The 22,193-nt window shown below is 37.6% G+C and overlaps 1 protein-coding gene across 2 annotated transcripts; it reads right to left on the bottom strand.

Annotated features, from left to right (window-relative positions):
• Nucleotides 1-2,124: 2,124 nt before the first annotated feature.
• Nucleotides 2,125-9,587, bottom strand: LOC104098836 (F-box/LRR-repeat protein At3g26922-like). Of its 2 annotated transcripts, none has more exons than XM_009605666.4 (5): nt 8,878-9,587; nt 8,461-8,514; nt 7,501-8,376; nt 7,249-7,392; nt 2,125-2,576 (listed from the first exon to the last, which is right to left on the bottom strand). In XM_009605666.4, exons 2-5 carry the CDS (start codon nt 8,503-8,505, stop codon nt 2,271-2,273), a joined length of 1,371 nt encoding a protein of 456 aa, XP_009603961.1. In that variant the 5' UTR covers nt 8,506-8,514; nt 8,878-9,587; the 3' UTR covers nt 2,125-2,270. The 2 variants fall into 2 exon arrangements, with proteins under 2 accessions (XP_009603961.1, XP_009603960.1); XM_009605665.4 differs by having other exon boundaries at nt 7,471-8,376; nt 8,878-9,581.
• Nucleotides 9,588-22,193: the final 12,606 nt, after the last annotated feature.

The following is a 22,193-nucleotide window of genomic DNA, read 5'->3' as shown; positions in this document are numbered from 1 at the left end:
AATGACTATTCCTTTTAGATATAGATACTACTAATTAATTATCTGGTCGTATCTGATTTGTATATTTGATTTGATACGAATATTTACAACCAAGAACACAGAGAAGGGGTGGATCCGTTAAGAAAATTAGGTCAAAATAAGCAAATTTCGACATAAATTAGATCATAGTTGAGTTTGACAATATTTTTTCTAATTGAAGTGTATTAACTGACGAAACACGTGGCGGAGTTGACGCTAGACTAGAGGTTTGGAGACAGATCATAGAGTCTAACGGTTTCAGGTTAAGCATGACCAAGATGAAGTACTTAGAGTGCTAGTTCAGTGACATACCTCATGGGGGGGGGGGGGGAGAATTGGTACACAAGTCATCCCCAAGAGAGGAGTTTCAAATATTTGGGGTCAATAATCCAAGTAAATGGAGATTGGCAACGATGTACCACATCATGGAGCAGGGTGGGTGAAATGAAAACTCACATCCGGTGTTTTGTATGATAAGAAGGTTACACCAATACTTAAAGGTAAGTTCTTTAGAGTGATTATTAGACCAGCCATGTTGTATGGGGTGGAGTGTCGGCCAATCAAAAACTCTCACGCTTAGAAAATGAAAGTAGCGAAAATGAGGATGGTGAAATGGATATGTGGACATACTAGGAGAGATAAGATTAGGAACAAAGATATTCGGGACAAGGTGAGGGTGACTTCCGTGGTTGACAAGATGAAGGAAGCGAGGGTGAGATAGTTCGGACATGTGAAAAGGAGTTGCACAGATGCCCCAGTAAGAAGGTGTGAGACATTGACTATTGTGGGTCTAAGGAGAGGTAGAAATAGGTCAAAGAGGTATTGGGGAGAAGAGATTAGATAGTATATGGCACATCTCTAACTTACAGAGGACATAACCCTAGATAGTATGATATGGATGTCAAGAATTATGGTAGAAGGTTAATAGGCAATCGAGTTTGAGATACCGTATGTGTTCCATGTTTTCCATATCATGTGTATTATTATTATTATTATTATTATCATTATCATTCTCCTATTATCTTAGTTTATTACTACATGTTGTTTCCTGTGTGTCGATTTTTTTTATTGTTCTGTTATTTTGATGTTATTGTTCTTCTCTTCATTATTTTAACATGCCTTCTTCACTATCGTTTTTCTTTTTCAAACCTGTTGAGAATTTTCTTAAGCCGAGGGTCTATCGGAAATAACCTCTCTATCTCCACAAGGTAAAGATAAGGTTTGCACGCATATTACCTTCTCCAGACCCACACTGTAAGAACACCGGATATGTTGTTGTTTTTCTAATTAAGGTACGACTGTCTGTTTTCTCATTATTGAAATGAAAAGAAACAGATTACCATTCCAGTTTTAAACTCAAAATAAATGGAACGAATAATTGGTTATAAATATGGGGCCAAGGAAACGTAAACAACGTGTGTCTAGGGTTATAACACAGAAAGCATGCCTTTGAGCACTCACCTCATTTGGCAGAAAGCAAAACACAATATCTGGATTTTCTAGGCCCAGATCTAAGCATAATTAACTCCTGGTACAGTCTCAGTTTGGGAGGATAAAATAGATAAATATGAGTAATTTGATAAGTGAATATATAATGGGAGAAAAAAAAAAAGATATTTAATGAAGATTCCACCTGACAACAGCCCTTGGTAAGGACCAACTTATTACCATTCGAGAGAAGAGGCTAAAATGTAAAGCATGGAAAAAGAAACCTGTTGAACTTCAAAATTAAAATCTTTCTAAGCTTAGCAGCAAAGGAATAGACTTCAGAAAGTACAACAAGGTCCACTCGGTAAAATTTGTTTATTTGAATTGGTTGCTTGCCTTAGCCTATACTCCTTAAGTGGTACAATTCCTGTACTCGTTCTACAAACATACCGTATTTTTCTTTTACTTTGGAATTTACTACGGTTAAAGTACTTGTAAATTGTAATTATCATATGGGATCCGAGGCTTTGATTGAACTAATCTAAAACACAAGGCAATCTTTTGAAATGGCCGTTCCTTTTAGAGATGCTAAAGTAATAATTATTTGGTTGTATCTGATATAGTAGTAAATTTGACTTGATACAAATATTACAACCAACAACACAGCATACTACTGGATTCGTTGAGAAAATTCAAAATATAAATTAGATCAAAGTTATAGCTCCCTTAGAAATACAATCATACATTTCTACTCTAGCATAAAATTTAAATGGACGGGGCAAATAACTGAAAACCATCACATTATTTCCGTAATTAACTTAGTTTTACAGTATCACCAACTCAAGATGCTGAGGTACTTCACCTTCAAGCTGGAGCTTAGCAGATTTTCTTGCCATTTGCTCCTCCTCAATTTCGTTAAGTGTCAAAGGGACACTTGAGACATGTTGAGCCCCGAAATCAACAATGATTTTCTCGAGTGCAATAGCATTTTCCAAAAAGTACCTAACGAGTTCAAGTTCACTGGTACGTCCATAATATCCGCACAGCCTGAGCACTTTGAGGTGATGGAGGGGACATCTTGCGGCCTTCCTACACTCTCTTTTTGATCTCATGGGTTCTATCCACTTCAACTGCCAAGAAGAAAATTGAATAACCACAGTTAGAAGCTCAAATGACAAAAGAAATATATTGGAAATGAGAAGAATAACTCAGCTGAGCATCAAGGTAAAAGCAATTCATGGGAACTTACAAGTTACAGCTTAACTAGCAAAAATCCACATACCGTTACCAATATTCAGGTCAATTTGTCCCAATGTCACCCAGAATGACACTAAACATCTGGCCTCCTCTCCCCTTAACTCCCCCATTGGTGCTTTTCTTATGTTTTTTTAGTATCTCTACTATTTAGCATCCCTCTTTTTGATCAAGGAAGGAGGTATATATAATGTATTAACTATGAATTGAATGACATAATATAACTACCAAAGGTTGTAGTGGGTGGTAAGTACCCCTCCATCCTTAATTAGAGATCTCGAATTCAAATTCTGAAAATAGAATCACATTCTTAGAGAACATGTTACCCCCAAAAGTGGGACTTCCACGTGCGTATCTAAATTAGTCAAGTGCCAAAAGCAGCTAGCTAACTGACACCAAGTAGGATAGAAACCAAAAAAGGGAAAGGGTCAAATTTGCTCTTATACTTTGCAAAATTGTCTAGATATTCCCCCCATTAATAGTTGGGATCAATAATGCCTCGCCGTTACAACACTAGCCCATATTTACCTTTATTTGCCAACTCAGCAAACGGATACAATAAAATATAATAAATCCATATAAATAAAAGAAAAAAAAAGGATTATTACTGCTCAAGTCCTTCGTGGGCAACAATATTGTAAAACATGTCCCGCCGCAAGCCCTTCTCCGATGAATGATGCCGGTCAGAGCTCTGTTGGCGAAGGAAGAACAACTCAAATTACTCCATCGCCATTGAGTATAAAGGTCCTCCCCTTCGATTATTCTGTTCCTAAAGTTGATCCGCTGATTTCCAGATTACCCTCCCCAAAAATCTTCACCTCTCATCTGTCTTTCTTTACTAGAGGTCTTCAGAAAACTTTTTTGATGACCTTTTGGGCTCCCTATTTTTCGCCTTTTGGCTCTCTTTTTCTCTAACAAGGCCATATACGCACCTTGGCTTTTTCATGGTGAAGGGGATGAAGATAATGATGGCCTTTGGAGGAGATGATGTTGCAAGGTGAAGGTTAGTATTCGGATTAGTAGGTGTAGGAGGAAGAATCTGTGTTCCTCTTTCTTCCTTTTTCCTCTTTTTTTTTAAAAAGAAATTTTCTATTTTCCTTTTATTTATGGGTTTTACTATATTTTATTGATTCCTTTTGCTAAGTTGGCAAATATGGGTAAATATGGACAAATTTTGTAACGGTGAAGGCATGATTGACCCCAACTATTAACGGATAGCATATCTAGACCATTTTGCAAAGTACAAGATTTGACCCTTTTCCCAAAAAGAATGCAAAATATGAAAATGAAGTTCCCTTTCTTTCTTTCTTTTTTTGATAATCGAGATATCTTAAAAGGCTAGCTGGAGCACCAGTTCTTTTTTTGTTATTCTTTAGTGGTTATTGGTCAAAGATAACATCAGAAAAGGGGACACACAGGCAAAACATGAATCAATAGGAAGTAAGAAAAATATGATAAATGGGTCTAAAACCTATTAACCCTATTTGACTAAATGAACCAACTCCTAGTACCACATAATATAACATGTTCTCAAGTTGACAAATTCAACATTTCACAAATATCTCTATAAGTTGTCCATTACACTTGATAAAACGCAAAACTTCTAAAACAAGCCTTGGAATCAGGTACAAATTAAACCCTAAGTGACTAATGAACTGGTAACTTGGTAGCCAAACTCATTAGCCATCCTTGACTATCAGCACAAATTCATTAGTAACTTGTAAAGAACTAATCTAGCACAAAAGTAAAAAATTTCCATCCCCCGGACAGCACCACCATTTCTCCTCTGGACATTCATAAGTTACAAAATATAAACATCCAAAAAGATTATCATATCTTCTGCTAATTTGATCAAGGAGAGCAAGGCACTGTTGTTAACAAGTACAATTCTATTTCAAATTTGTTCAAACAACAAAATCAACACCAAGGACGTTTAGACAGCTTTTCATATGTTGTCCTTATATGCTTGAGCACTTTAAGCTTTTGAGGTTCATAGTACAAATGAACTCTCAATTCTCAAAGCATCGAACGTTACTCTGATCCTTCTACAATCTCAAATGTTTTTTATTCAACAATAAAGTCAGGTAACTTTTAATCAGATATCACTCAGAAGCAAATGCTGAGGATTCCTGTTGTTGACAGTTATCAACTTCCGTGCCTATTATCACATTTCAGGTTAATATTCTAAGAGAAAAGCTTAGGTCAAGTAAGTCTTTGAAAGAATGTTGGAAAACATGAAACCAACAATTAATTTTCAACTGTGCAAATGCTGTTCAGGATGTGCATATCCAATGCGCTTCAACAACAACAAACCTAGTGAAATCCCACAAGTAGGTTCCAATGAGCTTATCTCATAGTTTTCAAATGTCATTTGATGCCCGTAGGCAATGAGTTCCATAGGAAATGAATAACTGCTACCCCACTCTTTCCCGTTCCTCTATCTTTTCCTAGGCCAATACTCAAGAAGGTATATGAAAACAAATGGCTGGCGTGCTGGGAAATAATTACTCGCCAAATTAGATACAACTTCATATCAAAATGAAAGTTTGTTCAAGGATTCTATCAATACGGCTGCAGAACATATAGAAATGATTACTCGGTGACCAAGAATTTTGCCAGCAAAGACTCGTGACTTCATCTGCAAGAGATGACTTTGACTCCACGGTAACTACTTGCTACCCAATCTTATTGAGAAATACTCTTAAGACTCTAAAATATCTGAATTACAGAAAATAAGAAAAATTAGACAATTGTCCCCTTTCTTCATCCCATACCAGGTTCATATACATTGAAATGGCATTGGAATACACTGGGGTCTGGGAACGTTCAAAACTGAAATTGGTGTACCAATGAAATTGCTGGAGTCGGTGAAAATTATATCCATGAACAAACTGCTCTATACTAAATGAGATTCTACTAAATTTTCACAATAGTTTATCTATCTCATCATTCAGTATATATAAAAAAGGGTTAAACTTTCCTCTCCAAAGAGAGATCATGACATAAACCTCTACCTCAAGTGTTCTCTACAGCACCGATTCTATTACCAGAACATACCATCAATTCAAATCCCTATTCCTCAGAGTAATTTGGTTGGGATACTAACTCCCGATGCTCCTCCTGCCAAATGCTTCTCTTGATTTCCAACAACATCGTCCAAGTAGTCATCTCCACAGCCTCTATTCTAGCCTATTCATCCTTCACAGGCTACAGGCCTACCTATCGACTACCAATGGCAACTTACTTCTCAACTTTCTTGTTGGCTTGTTCTTTTCTGAAATTGGTTCACGAAATGAGGACAAGTGGGTTTACAGTCTAAGTAATTTTAGGAAAAGTTTGAGAGCAAAATATTCACTGTACAAGTACAAAAAAATGTCTATATGCGCAAGTATGAAGAAATGAAAATCTCGGTTAACAGAGGAATCGGTCAACTATCAAGTCACCGACAGAATTAGTAATACCAATGAAATGTCAGAATCAGAATTCAATTCTGGAGTCATTCCACCATACCAAACGAGCTGTAAGATTTTAAGGCAGTAATTCGATAAGAGAATTTAAGTGGAAGAGCTATGGAAGATTGGATTTGGATTCAGGTGATAAATACAAGTCAAAGCTTAAGCCAGCTCAACTATTCACAACCTATTGAAGAATGGACACCTATATAAGTGCAGGGATTATTAGAGTGGCACAGTAAAAACAGTTGTTACAGAATAATTAGTGAGCTGTAAATATATTACTTTCTATAGATAGGTGCTAAGTTGCTCGGACACGGGTGCGGATCTAGAGGTCGGATCCTTTGAAATGTATATTCTAAGATTCGGGTTTACAGATCCTAGTATGGATACAGGTGCGGGGATCCGGCTAAAAATAATTCATATATATATATATATATATATATATATATATATATATATATATATATATTATGAGAAATTTTGTGGAATACTTATGTATAGCTTGTAAAATGTGGATTTTTTTTTATTCCCAAGTTGTAGAGAAGTAAATGATTGATTTCCTAGATAAAGTGTGCTATTTTCTTCAAATTTCCTCTAGTTTTGGTTTTGATTTCGGAAATCAAATTGTATATCGTCTCGAATTTTCCGTCCGTCGTGGTCAAAGTATCCAAAATTGTTTGACCAGATCCGGTATGGATCCCATACCCACACCCATACTAGTGTCGTGTCGACACGGGTGCGGCACCTCAACTGCCGTGTCGGAGCAACTTAGGATAGGTGAGTCAATTGTAGGAGAAAATTCTTAGGATATTTTCCTTTACTTGGTTTGATTAGTTTCCTTTGATAGTCTTATATAAGTGTATAAATATAAATACATTTTATTCATGAATAGAAGACAAACAAGTTATTCTCTCTGATTACAATAGATAGAAATTAGACAACGCCTGTTAAATAACATGCATTTATGTCCAGCTTGTCATAATCTATTCTACCCAAGCTTGATTTGTGATGTAACTGAATTGAAGTATTGAAGCACAAGCAGCACTAATTTCTTCCACCAGAACTCGAAATAATCAATTTGACAGACACTTACCTTCAACTCAAATTCCTCCAACAGTGGAGCAGCGCCTATCACATGTATGCAACCTAAGACACTCATGTCTTCCAGTATATGCACATTTACCACAAATTTCTTGAGCTTGGTGAGTTCAGGAAACTTGTGATGCCCCAAATATACCTGGGAGATATAAAGAACACGCCAATTAGCATAAGCAAAGGAAAGGTAAATAGACATTTAAATTTTTTGTTCACTGACCAATCCTAAATTAGCAGTTATTTTGAGGACCTTCAGCTGAGAGAAAACACAGGAAACCGGAGCCAATATATCATCCAAAATACGTGTGGCGTCCATAATGTCTACCTCAATCAGCATAGGAACATTCCAAAGTAATAATTTGTGTCCTGCTGAAGTCCCAAGCGTTACAAGGTTTGTATCACGAATTTTAAGTGATTCTAAATCGGGGCAGGACCATATCCCCAAGTGTTTCAACTTGAGGGAAGGACCAACAACTTCCAAATTAACCAGCGTTGCCGCTCCACGAACCACCATTTCTTCAAGAAATGGACAATTGTGCAGGAAGAACTCAAGAACTTCGCCTGTCACTTTTACGGACTTCAATAACAGTACTTTTACAGAGTTAAAATTATTCCAAAGTGGTGGGAACTTGTTGACATAGTTCGAATGAGTTTGACCAGCATAATGATTGAGATCAAGGAGTTGGGCCGGAAAAGTATAACAATAATCAAAAAGTCGAAGGTTCTCCCCACCTTTTAACAAGTCTAACTCTAGCCTTTGAACTTGCCTAGCAAAGGCAAACTCAAGCCACTTGTCAATCTCATGCTGGGCGAATTTGTTTAAATCGAAACAAACACGAAATTGGTCTAATCTCTGAGCTTTACACCTCTGCAAAGTATGGTTCACCCACCTCACATACTTCTTCATGTGCCTTTTCCGAAGCTTGTGATCCAGTAATACTTCGTATAATGGTTTGGTAGCATCAAAATTAAGCCGAGAAATATATCTCCACAAGGGTAACCAACGCTTGGAGAGGACACTGGTGTCTGCTGCTTCCTTAACGCTAAGGAAAGACAGTATATGTACCAGAATCTCATCAGGCAACTGACTAATGCGATCCTCTGCAGTGCAAATTCGTTTTGAACACTAGAAAATAGAGAAGAAAAGCAGTTCCATCAAATCAATCCATGAGAAAAAAAATAGTAGCAGAAGTCTTGTAGCAGGATTTACCTTCTTTAGAGCAAAATTATTGGAAAGCTGCAGTCTTTTCGCCATGAGAGTCTCCTGAAGCATAACAATTAAACGGAATGAGATAAAGTTTGTATTTTTCTTTCTTTTTCCAACTACCAGAATCAATGAGTACTAACATGGCCACAACATACTCTCAAAAATCATACAGAAACTTATATTACAAGTACAAAATAGGTGGGGGAAAACGGAGTCTTGATTACAGAAATTTGGATTACAAGTACAAATAGGTGGGAAAAGAGGAGTCTTGATTACTGTCTATTCTTGTAGAGGTAAAATTGTGCAAAGATTTATTTTTAAAAAGAAAAAGGAGTTAAAGGTACAAGCGGGAAGAGCAAAAGACTAATATATAGATTTTGAGAAGAAATTGAAACTAAAATATAGGAGTAGTAGTATTACCTGGTAAGCAAAGAAGCAGAACAAAGAAGTAGAGCGAAAAGATTGCTCTTTTTCTATTGAAACAGATGCACCACTGCAGAAAGATTGCTCTTTTTCAATTTCAATTGAAACAGAGAACAAAGATTGCTCTTTTCAAAAAGTATAGCGGCGGGTGGCTCTTATGGGTTCCAGAAAACCAGATCCGATCGAAACAACAGCGGAGACTGATGGCTCTTATGGGCTGGGCCCAACAGTTACTCCGTCACCCCATCGGATTGGATTTCAGCTGAAAAACTTGCTTTTCGGCGGTCAAATTAATTTTTATGTCCCGCCTTGTTTAATTTTTTTTATTTTATTTTATTTTATTTGCGATTAAAAGGACAATCTCAAATCTGCAATTCATATAGAAACTAGGGTGACATTTGCGCAGATAACCTTTTACTTTTTGGGGGGAACCACAGTTCAATTTAGACATCAATTAAAGCCAAAGGCAATACCCGCCAAGAAACCCTTCTTGTTCCAATAGCATTCTTGTCCCCTACCGCCACCAAATTTCTAACCTCGACCATTTGCTCTTCACTTATCTTAGCAACTATCTTCGTTGCTTCAACCAACTCTAAGACACATGCATAAAATGCATAGGAATATACTCATCAGATTTTATAAAACCAAATCTGCCCAACTTCATTAGTGCATTGACTTTTGCATGACTTGAATTTTTCAATTCTTTATCTTTATCTCATTCTTTTTTTGCATGTATATAGATTACTTCTCCTCGCTTCTGTATTCTATAAGACAACAGTTGGATAAGTAAGACACGTATATAAGATTATCAAGCAACATTTTCCTTTTATGTTCAATTTGTATATCATGCCCCTAAAAATATAATTTCAGGTGCTTTTTTCTACATAAAAAATGGTTAGACCAAAAAAAAATCTCTCCTCAAGAGTCATGATGGCATTTATTCCTTGGGACTAGGTAAGCCTAACGCATAGAGAATTATTTACGAGATTTATACAAATCAACCATTTAACATGAACCAAAAATTTCTATACAAAGCCAACAACCATCAATAGATGTACAATATCCCAAAATCGGTGGTACAAGTCATAAGCTCTCCTGAGTTTGCTAGCAAATCTCTAGGTACAACTGTTCCGGAATAGAAATAAACAGTACAAAGTAAAATTTTAGAAAGTGACTCCGAAACCTGCGAACGCGACGGCAGGTATATCTTGAAGTTTCCGCTGCAACTCACAATCAGCTAACTAATGACTAGTGCGCTCTGAAGTACCTGGATCTGTACAAAAATGTGCAGAAGGTGTAGCATGAGTACACCACAGCGGTACCCAGTAAGTATCAAGATTAACCTCGGTGGAGTAGTGTCGAGGAACAGTCAAGACACCCACTAGACATAATAACATGTACAAGTACGAATATGAAACTTACAAGGAACAATATCAATATAAAGCTAAGCATGGTAAGAATAACAAAACAATACTTGCAATAGAAAACTAGAAGCAACAATTAGCAACCAGGAACAACAAGTAATAACGCCGTAAAGTAAGCAGAATACAGTTAAAGTCCGGTAAAACCAAGTAAGGGAAAACATGTAACAACCCAATAGAACAACCGCTCTCACATAAGGTTTATACAAGAACTTTTTCGAGTTACCACACCTCATAATCACAATCACGTGTCCCAATTCACGAACACTAATCACTTGACATCTTGTGCCCATATTACAAATCACATCCGCATGGACAACTCACGTGTTGCACGGACAACTCACGTGTCAATACCATTAATACCTCATATCTACACGGATAACTCACGTGCTAGCAGTAACAATACCTCATAATCGCACGGATAACTTATGTACCAATAGTAGCAATATCTCATATCCACACGACAATGCACGTGCCAATACGACAATTCACGTACCAATAGTACTTGAGTCAACAAGTAAGGTCAGAGACAACGAATGGCACATAGGAAACAACACAACAAAACTGTAATATGCATGACTCGCATAGGGTAGGTACACCACTACACAAATATCATCAATTACAATGCCCTCAGACCATCACAAATCATCACAAATCATCCCCGACATAGCCCCCTTATCTCACCGAGTGTGCAACAATAAAGTAAATGCTCGCCTTGTCTCGCCACATGCGCATAATAATATTTTCACCTTGTCTCGCCATATGAGCAAACCCACATATATAGCCCGTCTTATCACGCCGCATGTGCAAATATCAATAATAACAATAGTACGTAAAACTCACGTGCGAACACCCCGACAATCCTCTCAACAATACCACGTGTGCCAAAAATATAAAATAATATAACAACTCGCACCACATGTGCCCATATGCAACCACATTTCCTTAAAAATAATTTCAATACCACAACCATACATAGCTCTCAGCTCAATAACACTGAGTACAATAATAACAACAATAACCCGGGAGTACGGCAAGTAAATCAACAAAAGAGTTACAAAAGCACAATGAAACGGAAGAACGAGCTCATAGTGAAAAACGTAACAAGTAATAATGGCTTCAAATAAGAATAACTCAACAATAGGAGAGATAATGTGTATCAGCGATATCAAATAAGAATAATTCAATAATAGGAGAGACAACATGTAACAATGATTTCAAATAAGAATAACTCAATAACAGAGAGATAATGTGTAACAACATTATCAAATAAGAATAACTCAACAATAGGATAGATAACATGTAACAATGATTTCAAATAAGAATAACTCAATAATAAGAGAGGCAACATGTAACAACAATTTCAAGTAAAGATAAATCAACAATAAGAGAGGTAACATGTAACAATGATTTCAAGTAAGGATAAATCACAATTGAAAAGATAACATGTAATAAAAGAGGCAACAACTATAAGAGTATATTTGGCAATAAAGGGTACAACATGAACCAATCAACTTCAAATAAGGCATGTAATGGAAAAATTTGATAATGGAGGATATAACATGATAAGGCAACTTCATTTTAATATGCATAAGAAACCTAAGAGTCTAAAACAGTCAAATTTTCACATATAAGACGTGTACACACTCGTCACCTTGTGTACACATCTTTCACGTAGTTCAAATAGTGCAAATAACCCAATTCCTACGGGGTAGTTCCCCCACACAACGTTAAGCAAGATACTTACCTCAAAAGCCCTCAATCAATACTCTAAAATAGCTTTTCCTTTATAATTTACCTTTGCTCGGCTCAAATCTAAACAAGAATCGACTTAATAACATCAAATAATGCAAAAGAAATCAATTCCAATAAATAAAGCTATGATCTTTACACAATTTCTTAAAAGTCAACCCCGAGCCCGCCCGATCAAAACCAGGGTCCAAGGGTAGATTCCGACTACCCATAATCCCACGAGTCTATATATCTGTTTTGTTTAAAAATATGAGTCCAATTATGCTCTCAAATCCCAAAATTTCATTTTTCAAAACATAAACAAAGTTTCTCAAAATTCCCCTTTTGATTCTCATAATTTTGATGTTAAATCTCATATATAATCATGTAAAATAGTTGAAAATTGATCAAAATTATTTACCCAATGATTGTAGATGAAATCCCTTCTCCAAATTACCTCATACCGAGTCTAGGATTCAAAATATGAAAGAATGAGCTAAAATCCCGAAATTCCAACTCTTAACCCAGCTGCAGATGTCGCATTTGCGACCAAAAGTTCGCAATTGTGAATGTTCACAATTACGACAAAATATTCGCATTTGCGGATGCTCGCAATTGCGACCACATGTTCGTAATTGCGACTAAAAGTTCGCAACTGCAGTAGCTCACAATTGCAACAAAAAGTGCACAATTGCGAAGTACCACCACCAGCAATCCCAAACTTCACCGAAATGATGCGAAACCACCCTGAAATTCATCCGGAACCTTCTGAACACAAACCATATATGAATTTTAATTATAAAACACGCTACGGACCTGCTCGCGTACTCAAAACACTGAAAAGAGGCTGTCTTGACCCAATATTGACCATGGTCAAACTCCAAATTTCTTAACTTAACTAGTCTCTCAACCAATGATCCAAAACACACCCAAGCCCCTCCGGACCCCTTCAAATCATACCAACAAGTCCCAAAACGTAACACGAACCTACTCGAGGCCTCAAATCCCGAAACATAACATCAAAACTATGAATCGCACCTCAATTCAAGCTTAATGAACTATGAATTTTCAACTTCTACAACTCGCGCTGAATCATATCAAATCAACCCAGAATGACGTCATATTTTGCATGCAAGTCCCAAATGACACAATGGAGCTATTCCAGCTCCCAGAATCACAATCTGAATCCTATATCAATAAAGTCAACTCCCGGTCAAACCTCTCAACCTTCCAAATCTTCAACTTTTCAGCTTTCGCCAAAATACAATAAATCAACCTACGGACCTCCAAATCTAAATCCGGCATACTCCTAAGTCCAAAATCACCATACGAAGCTAATGGAATCATCAAAATACCACTCCAGAGTCGTCTACACAAAAGTCAAACTTCGATCAACTCTTGCCACTTAAACTTCTTAAACAAGAATCATTCTTCCGAATCAACACCGAATCATCCAAAAATCAAATTCGGCCACACACGCAAGTCATAATACATAATACAAAGCTACTCGAGACCTTAAGCCACCGAACAAAATGGTAATTTCCAAAACGACCGGTCGGGTCGTTACAATCACGCCCCTAAAAATATCATTTCATGTGCTTTTTTCTACATAAAAAAAATGGTTAGACCAAAAATATCTATTTTTATTAATGTTCTACTAAATTTTTAACCAATTATAAGAGATGTTCCTTTATAGTCTTCTATTTAAAATTTATGTTTTACTCTTAACTAAGCTAGCCATTTGAAAAACCATAAACAAAATATAAGTAAAATAAACAAATAATTCACTAAAATAATAAATATGTAAAAATATAAAACTAGCTCACCTTCACGTAACCCCAAAAAGAGAAAAAAATACAGATTATTTAAGGTATAAAAGTAGTACTCTAAAGAGCACAGTGCACTCAAAGAGAGACGTCTCCATTCGTTGCCCTTAAATTGTTCTAGTGTACTAGTGTGACTAGTTAGATTTTTACCTTGCTATACTATATTAGAAACGTTTAACCTATTTTCTCTATGTTTTGTAGTTTTTAGTAAGTATCTAGATTTTTCTCATGAATTGTATACATTGTTCTTTAAAAGACTTCCACCCCATTATTAATACCTTAAATTATGGGAATTAATTACATCATTTTCTTTTTTTTCCCTCTCCTCTTCTCTCTCCTTTTTTTTTACATCAAAATCCCCTAATCTACGCCCAGAATCTTCATCTCTCCTTTTTCGACCATTGACGACAACTCTATATTATTAAAAAATCGTCAATAGCATCGTTCTTTTGTTGGGAGACTAGGCAACACTGAAAATGAAGTGTAATGATCCGACCAGTCATTTTGAGCTATATCATATCGTTCAGCAGTTTGAGACCTTGAATAGCTTCAGTTCATGTATTATGACTTGCACGTGTAGTCAGATTCGATTTTTGGGAAGATCAAAGTTGGTTTGGAAGAACAATTCTCAATTCGGAATCTTTAAGTTGGAAGAGTTGACCAATGTTTGACTTTTGAGTAAACGATATCGGATTGGAGTTTTGATGGTTCCGTCAGGTCCGGATGATTATTTTGGACTTAGGCATATGTCCGGATTTAGATTTGGAGGCCCGTTTTTGATATTTTTTGGCAAAAGTTAGAAGATTGAAGGTTTAGAAGGCTGATAGGTTTGACCGAGAGTGACTTTATTGATATCGGATCTAGATTATAGTTCTAGGGGTTGGTATAGGTCTGTTATGTCATTTGGGACTTGCATGCAGAATTGGAGGTCATTCCGAGTTGATTTGGTGTGGTTCGATATGAGTTTTAGAAGTTTAAAAGTTCATTAGTTGATTATGCTTGAATTGATGTGAGATTTATGGTTTTGATGTTGTTTGGTGTGATATGAGACCTCGAGTAGGTTTGTGTTATGTTTTGGACTAGTTTGTATGATTGGACGGGGTCCCGGAGGCCTCAGGTGTATTTGGGATGTGTTTGGGTTGTGTCGCACTCTTATTTAATGTTTCAGCATCGTTTCTTTGGGCATAAAGGGTACCATATTGATAAAATGACCTTTGATTTGTGATTAGATTAAACCATTAGATCTGTATCATAATTATAGAACCATAGCAATAAGAATCATCGAATTCCGAGGTCGTATGAGAAAGTTATGCATATTTATGTGTCGGGAAAGATTGTTGGTTTCTGGTGCGAACTTTTGTTCTTCGCGAACGAAGAGAAGGAATTCTGGGTTGACCGGTCAACACAAAAATTTGCTCTTCACGAATGCTAAGGTGTCCCGCGAAGGCAAAGAACAAAAATTACCTGGGCAGTATTTTAAATGGGCAGATCGAGCATTTTAATATTTTGAGCATATCTTGAGTTCTAAAGCTCCGTTTGAGGTAATTTTTGTGGCATTGTTCTCGTTTCAACAAGGGGGTAAATACATAACCTTAATTTTGATACTTTCCATGATTATTTCCATTGGTTATTACTTTTTTCCGTATTTGGATTGTAGAAATTGAAATTTTGAGCCCCAAAATTGAGAAATGGTAAATCCTTGATTTGATGGTTAATTCATGGACAAAATTGGATGACTTTCTGGATATAGACTATATATGTCATGGATAATATTTATTTTTGTTAATTTTCTAAATTCGGGCATGTGGGCCTGGGGGTTGACTTTGTTGACCTTTCGGGCAGAGTTGAAAATTATTATAAATTGATCAATTAAGAGTCTTTAGGTATATTTTGATTGGTTTGCACGTTGTTTGACTAGTTTCAAATCATTTGACATTGGTTGAGGAGTTAGAGAGGTATTGGAGCCGGTTATCAAAATTCTTAGCGAGCTAAGTCTCCTATCTAACCTCGTGAGGAGGAAACTACCCCGTAGGTAATAAATTATTATGTGCTACTAGTTGTGGGTGCTACGTACGCACGAGATGACGAGAATCCGAATGTAGCTAAAAGCATATTTATTTCTGGATAGACTTAGAACTTTATCATGTAATATTTGAATTATTTGAACTCAATTTACTAGCTTAATTAATTGAATTTATAATTAAAATTGATTTGGGAATATATTAGACCGAGCTTTATTACCTTGAGTTGTTTGGCGAGATATTTCATAAACGGGAAAAGTCATGTTTACTTTATGCTCATGTACCTGTGTTATAAACATGTGGCTCGTAATTCAATAAGTTTCTTCCTTTCCTGTGGATCGGGCCGAATGTCTCGGCAGTATATTGAGATGCATCTCTAGTTTGCGTCGATCGACCCTTGGCAGTATACATACCACTCTGGATCAGGCCGTACGACCTAGGCATAATCGTGAGTGATACCGCTAGGAGTCCAAATATTCATGAGATTCCCCTTTGATTGAGACCTGACACTTATATGGTATTCCTTGTCCCTTTGAGATTGCACTTGATATTTCTGATCTGCTGAGACATGACATGAGATTTGAGAGATTTATATCATAAAAAGAAATGTTGGAGAATTATATGAGTTACAGTTTTTACCTCATTCTTACTGTTGTGTTTCTTATCTATTTTAATTTATTATATTGTATTATTGGACCACTGATAAGTGTCGATATCGACCCCTTGTCACTACTTCTCCGGGGTCAGGCTAGATACTTACTGGGTACGCGTTGATTTACGTACTCATGCTACACTTCTGCGCTAAATGTGCAGGATCTGACAGGTTTATTTGGTGGTCATCTTGGCGTGTAGGTGCAACTGTTGAGGGGACTTTGTGATGAGATGCTTTCTATGCTACGCACGGTAGCCCATAGAGTCTCCATATTATTTATTTACTTTATCCTATCCATTTTGTATTCCAGACAGATTGTAACGACCCGATCGGTTGTTTTGCTTTCTAGATACCCGTTCTCCTAATTAAGACTCCCCGTATATGCTTTTACTATTTAATGACCTGGGGGGATGGTTGGTTTAGGTTTGGAAGGGTTCGGGTTGAAATCGAAACACTTAGTTCCTTAATAGTGGCATATAATGGTTAAGTTTGACTTGATTTAACGTTTTAAGTAAACGATCTCGGAAATGGGATTTGATAGTCCCAATAGGTTCGTATGATAATTTTGAACTTGGGCGTGTGTTCGGATCGGGTTTCGTATAACCCGAGAGCATTTCGGCGCTTAATATTGAAAGTTGGCGCATTGAAGGTTTTTTGAAGTTCTTTAAGCTTTGTTTGGAGTATACTTTGGTGTTATCGAGGTCTGTTTGGGATTCTGAGCTTGGGAATAGTTCCGTATGTTGATTTATGACTTACATGAAAAATTTGGCGTCATTCCGAGTTAATTTGATAGGAATCGGACGTGCAAAAGTATTTTTGGAAGTTTTTGAGTTTCATGTTGAATTCATGCATTTTGGGTGTCCGATTCGTGGGTTTTGATGTTATTTTGGTGTTTCGATTGCGTGAGCAAGTCTGTATTATATTTTGGGATGTGTTAATGTAATTGGATGGGATATCTCGGGGGGGCCCGGGTACGAATCGTATTGGAATGGGACTTGGTTTTGGACATGGGGGACTGCTGGTGGCTTCAGATATGGTGCAATCGCACCTGCGTGGAAAGGGCCACTGGTGCAAGCTTGCAGAAGAGGCCCAGTGGCCGTAGAAGCGGACTTGAGGCTAGAGCTGGGTGGTCGCAGGTGCGAGGCATTTTCTGCATCTGCACCCGCAGATGCGGACTTGGGCTGGCTGGTTGTGGATCGCAGAAGTGGAAGGAGTCCGCTGAAGCGAACCTGTAGAAGCGGCTCCTTGTCCGCAAAAGCGAGGAAGCTGGAGGTAGTGGGGGGTCGCAGATGCCACCTGGGCAGTGTTTTAAATGGGCAGATCGAGCATTTTAATATTTTGAGCATATCTTGAGTTCTAAAGCTCCGTTTGAGGTGATATTTGCGGCATTGCTCTCGTTTCAACAAGGGGGTAAATACATAACCTTAATTTTGATATTTTCCTTGATTATTTCTGTTGGTTATTATTTTTATCCGTGTTTGGATTGTAGAAATTAGAATTTTGAGCCCCAAAGTTGAGAAATGGTAAATCCTTGATTTGATGGTCAATTCATGGACAAAATTGGATGACTTTCTGGATATAGACTATATATGTCATGGATAATATTTATTTTTGTTAATTTTCTAAATCCGGGCATGTAGTCCCGAGGGTTGACTTTGTTGACCTTTCAAGCGGAGTTGAAAATTATTATAAATTGATCAATTAAGAGTATTTGGGTATTTTTTGATTGCTTTGCACGTTGTTTGACTAGTTTCAAATCATTTGGCATTGGTTGAGTAGTTAGAGAGGTATTGGAGCCAGTTATCAAAATTCGTAGCGAGCTAAGTCTCCTGTCTAACCTCGTGAGGAGGAAACTACCCTGTAGGTATTAAATTATTATGTGCTACTAGTTGTGGGTGCTACGTACGCACAAGATGACGAGAATCCGTATGTAGCTAAAAGCATATTAATTTCCGGATAGACTTAGGACTTTATCATGTAATATTTGAATTATTTGAACTCAATTTACTAGCTTAATTAATTGAATTTATAATTGAAATTGATTTGGGAATATATTAGACCGAGCTTTATTACCTTGAGTTGTTTGGCGAGATATTTCATAAACGGGAAAAGTCATGTTTACTTTATGCTCATGTACCTGTATTGTAAACACGTGGCTCGTAAGTCAATAAGTTTCTTCCTTTCTTGTGGATCGGGTCGAATGTCTCGGTAGTATATTGAGATGCATCTCTAGTTTGCGTCGGTCGACCCTCGACAGTATACATACCACTCTGGATCAGGCCGTACGACCTAGGCATAATCGTGAGTGATACCGTTAGGAGTCCAAATATTCATGAGATTCCCCTTTGATTGAGACCTGACACTTATATGATATTCCTTGTCCCTTTAAGATTGCACTTGATATTTCTGATCTGCTGAGACATGACATGAGATTTGAGAGATTTATATCATAAAAAGAAATGTTGGAGAATTATATGAATTACAATTTTTACCTCATTCTTACTATTGTGTTTCTTATCTATTTTAATTTATTATAATGTATTATTGGACCACTGGTAAGTGTCGATGTCGACTCCTTGTCACTACTTCTCCGGGGTCAGGCTAGATACTTACTGGGTACGCGTTGATTTATGTACTCATGCTACACTTATGCGCTAAATGTGTAGGATCTGACAGGTTTATTTGGTGGTCATCTTGGCGTGTAGGTGCAACTGTTGAGGGGGCTTTGTGATGAGCTGCTTTCTATGCTACGCACGGTAGCCCATAGAGTCTCCATATTATTTATTTATTTTATCCTATCTATTTTGTATTCCAGATAGATTGTAACGACCCGACCGATCGTTTTACTTTCTAGATCCCCGTTCTCCTAATTAAGACTCCCCGTATGTGCTTTTACTATTTTATGACCTGGGGGGATGGTTGGTTTAGGTTTGGAAGGGTTCAGGTTGAAATCGAAACACTTAGTTCCTTAATAGTGACATATAATGGTTAAGTTTGACTTGAGTTAACGTTATAAGTAAGCGACTCGGAACTGGGATTTGATAGTCCCAATAGGTTCGTATGATGATTTTGTACTTGGGCATGTGTTCAGATCGGGTTTCGTATGACCCGAGAGCATTTCGGCGCTTATTATTGAAAGTTGGCGCATTGAAGGTTTTTTAAGTTCTTTAAGCTTTGTTTGGAGTATAGTTTGGTGTTATCGAGGTCTGTTCGGGTTTCTAAGCCTGGGAATAGTTTCGTATGTTGATTTATGACTTGCACGAAAAATTTGGCATCATTTTGAGTTGATTTGATAGGAATCGGATGCGCAGAAGTATTTTTGGAAGTTTTTGAGTTTCATGTTGAATTCATGCATTTTGGGTGTACGATTCATGGGTTTTGATGTTATTTTGGTATTTCGATCGCGCGAGCAAGTCCGTATTATGTTTTGGGATGTGTTAATATAATTGGATGGGATCTCGGGGGGGCCCGGGTACGAATCGTATTGGAATGGGACTTGGTTTTGGACATGGGGGACTGCTGGTGGCTTCAGATCTGGTGCAATCGCACCTGCGTGGAAAGGGCCGCTGGTGCAAGCTCGCAGAAGCGGCCCAGTGGCCGTAGAAGCAGACTTGAGGCTAGAGCTGGGTGGTCACAGGTGCGATGCGTTTTCTGCATCTGCACCCGCCGATACGATTGAGGCTCTGCAGATGCGGACTTGGGCTGGCTGGTTGTGGATCGCAGAAGCGGAAGGAGTCCGCTGAAGCAAACATGTAGAAGCGGCTCCTTGTCCGCAAAAGCGAGGAAGCTGGAGGCAGTGGGGGATCGCAGATGCAACCTTTTGACTGCACCTGTGGTTCCGCATATGCGATCAAGTGGTCGCAGGTGCGGAAGTTGTCGGGCAATGATGGTTTTTAATCCGAGACTTAGGTCATTTTTCCACACATTTCATTTGGTCTTGTGAGATTTTGAGAGCACTTTAGAGAGGAATTCTCATCTACAATACAAGGTAAGTAAACTCCACCCACTTTCAAGTTAAATACGCGAATTATAAGTAGATTGAACATGAAAAAATTATGAAACTTGTGGGATTTGTGAAGAACCTAGGGTTTTGGTAAATTTGAGATTTGATCACGAATTTGGTGGTGGAAATGGGAGCAAATTATATATTTGAGTTCGGGAGTTAATGGGACAATTATATTCAAAAATTTTCGAAATCCGGGCACGTGGGCCGGAGGGTGAATTTCATTAATCTTTCAAATTGAGTTGGGTAACTACTATAAAAGCTAAAAATAAACTTTTGAGCATATATTTACTAGTTTATATGACTTTTGATTAGTTTCGGAGTCCTCAGCATTGTTTGAAGGGTTCTAGTGAGGGTGGAGAGGCGGATTGAGGACTTGGAATCGAGGTAAGTCTTTTGCCTAACCTTGTAAGGGGGAACTTATCCCTTAGGCGTATTATTGTTGTGTGCTACTTGTGTAGGGAGCTACGTACGCACGAGGTGACGAGAGTCCGTACGTAGCTATATTTCATGATATGTCTGGGTAGACTTAGATTCACATTATGCTTTTAATTATACTGTTTATGCCTATCATATGTATTGATTGTCTTGATTAGAGCTGAGACTGGGGATTTAAATTGGAATTATCGACATAGCTTTTTATTTCAGAAAACTAGGGAATGCTTAATAAACTATGAAAATCCATGTCTTCTCGTCTCGCAAGTACTTCCGCGAGCGAGGTAAATTTCTCTACTCTAATGGATCGGGCCGTTCACCTAGGCAGTATAATAACACCACTCTTATGGGATCAGGTCGTTTGCCTCGGCAGTACTGAGTACCACTATTCTTATGGGATCGGGCCGTTCGCCTCGGCAGTATAATAATACCACTCTTATGGGATCAGGCCATTCACCTCAGCAGTATGATAACACCACTCTTATGGGACCGGGCCGTTCACATGGGGAGTATGATGGTAACACTATTCTTATGGGACTGGGTTGTTCGCCTCGGCTGTACTGAGTACCACTATTCTTATGGGATCGGGCCGTTCGCCTCGGCAACTTCCTGCTTAATAATTGAAACGAGATCCGGTTTGGGTATAATTGAGTTAGCGCCTTCGCAGTCAGTTATGATATGTTGGTGATGTGATACGGACTCCTAATTGTATTTATTGTAGTTGCTCTTATTTGCTTCATCGATACTTGTTGTATACTCACCATGTCTACTTTATGCACTTATATTATTATTATTTAACCTCTAGTAAGTATCAACTCGACCCCTCGTCACTACTTCTTCGAGGTTATACTAGATACTTACTGGATACGTGTTGTTTTCCGTATTCATGCTACACTTCTGCACTGATGTGCAGGTACTGAGACAGGTACTACCAGTGGTCACGCGGGCGCGTAGACAATCATTTAAGGAGACTTAGTGGTGAGATGCTTGCCTTGTTGGAGTAATTTAGCAAATGCTCTAGCACCAAATTATATAATTTAAAACATTTCACAACAGGTAGACATTTTATCCTAATTCTCAGGCTGTTTTTTTCTTTCCTTTTTTTTTAAATTAGTTGGATGTTTAGCGCCAAATTAGTGGAAGTTACTCATCAAGAGATAAACATCAAACATCAAATTATAATTCTAACTCAACCCCTATACTTTATGCAATATTTTTGTATCC

Source organism: Nicotiana tomentosiformis, chromosome 4 (genome assembly GCF_000390325.3).
Source record: "Nicotiana tomentosiformis chromosome 4, ASM39032v3, whole genome shotgun sequence".
Taxonomy (NCBI): Eukaryota; Viridiplantae; Streptophyta; class Magnoliopsida; order Solanales; family Solanaceae; genus Nicotiana; species Nicotiana tomentosiformis.
The sequence above is the reverse complement of the archived record's forward strand: the minus strand, read 5'-3'. Positions and strand labels throughout refer to the sequence as shown.

Excerpts from the sequence above, each read along its gene's own strand:
- LOC104098836 (XM_009605665.4), bottom strand. The coding sequence starts at position 8,505 with ATGGCGAAAAGACTGCAGCTTTCCAATAATTTTGCTCTAAAGAAG. Across the intron at positions 8,377-8,460 it reads ATAATTTTGCTCTAAAGAAG|TGTTCAAAACGAATTTGCAC; the intron begins GTAAATCCTGCT and ends TCTATTTTCTAG. Across the intron at positions 7,393-7,470 it reads TAACTGCTAATTTAGGATTG|GTATATTTGGGGCATCACAA; the intron begins GTCAGTGAACAA and ends TATATCTCCCAG.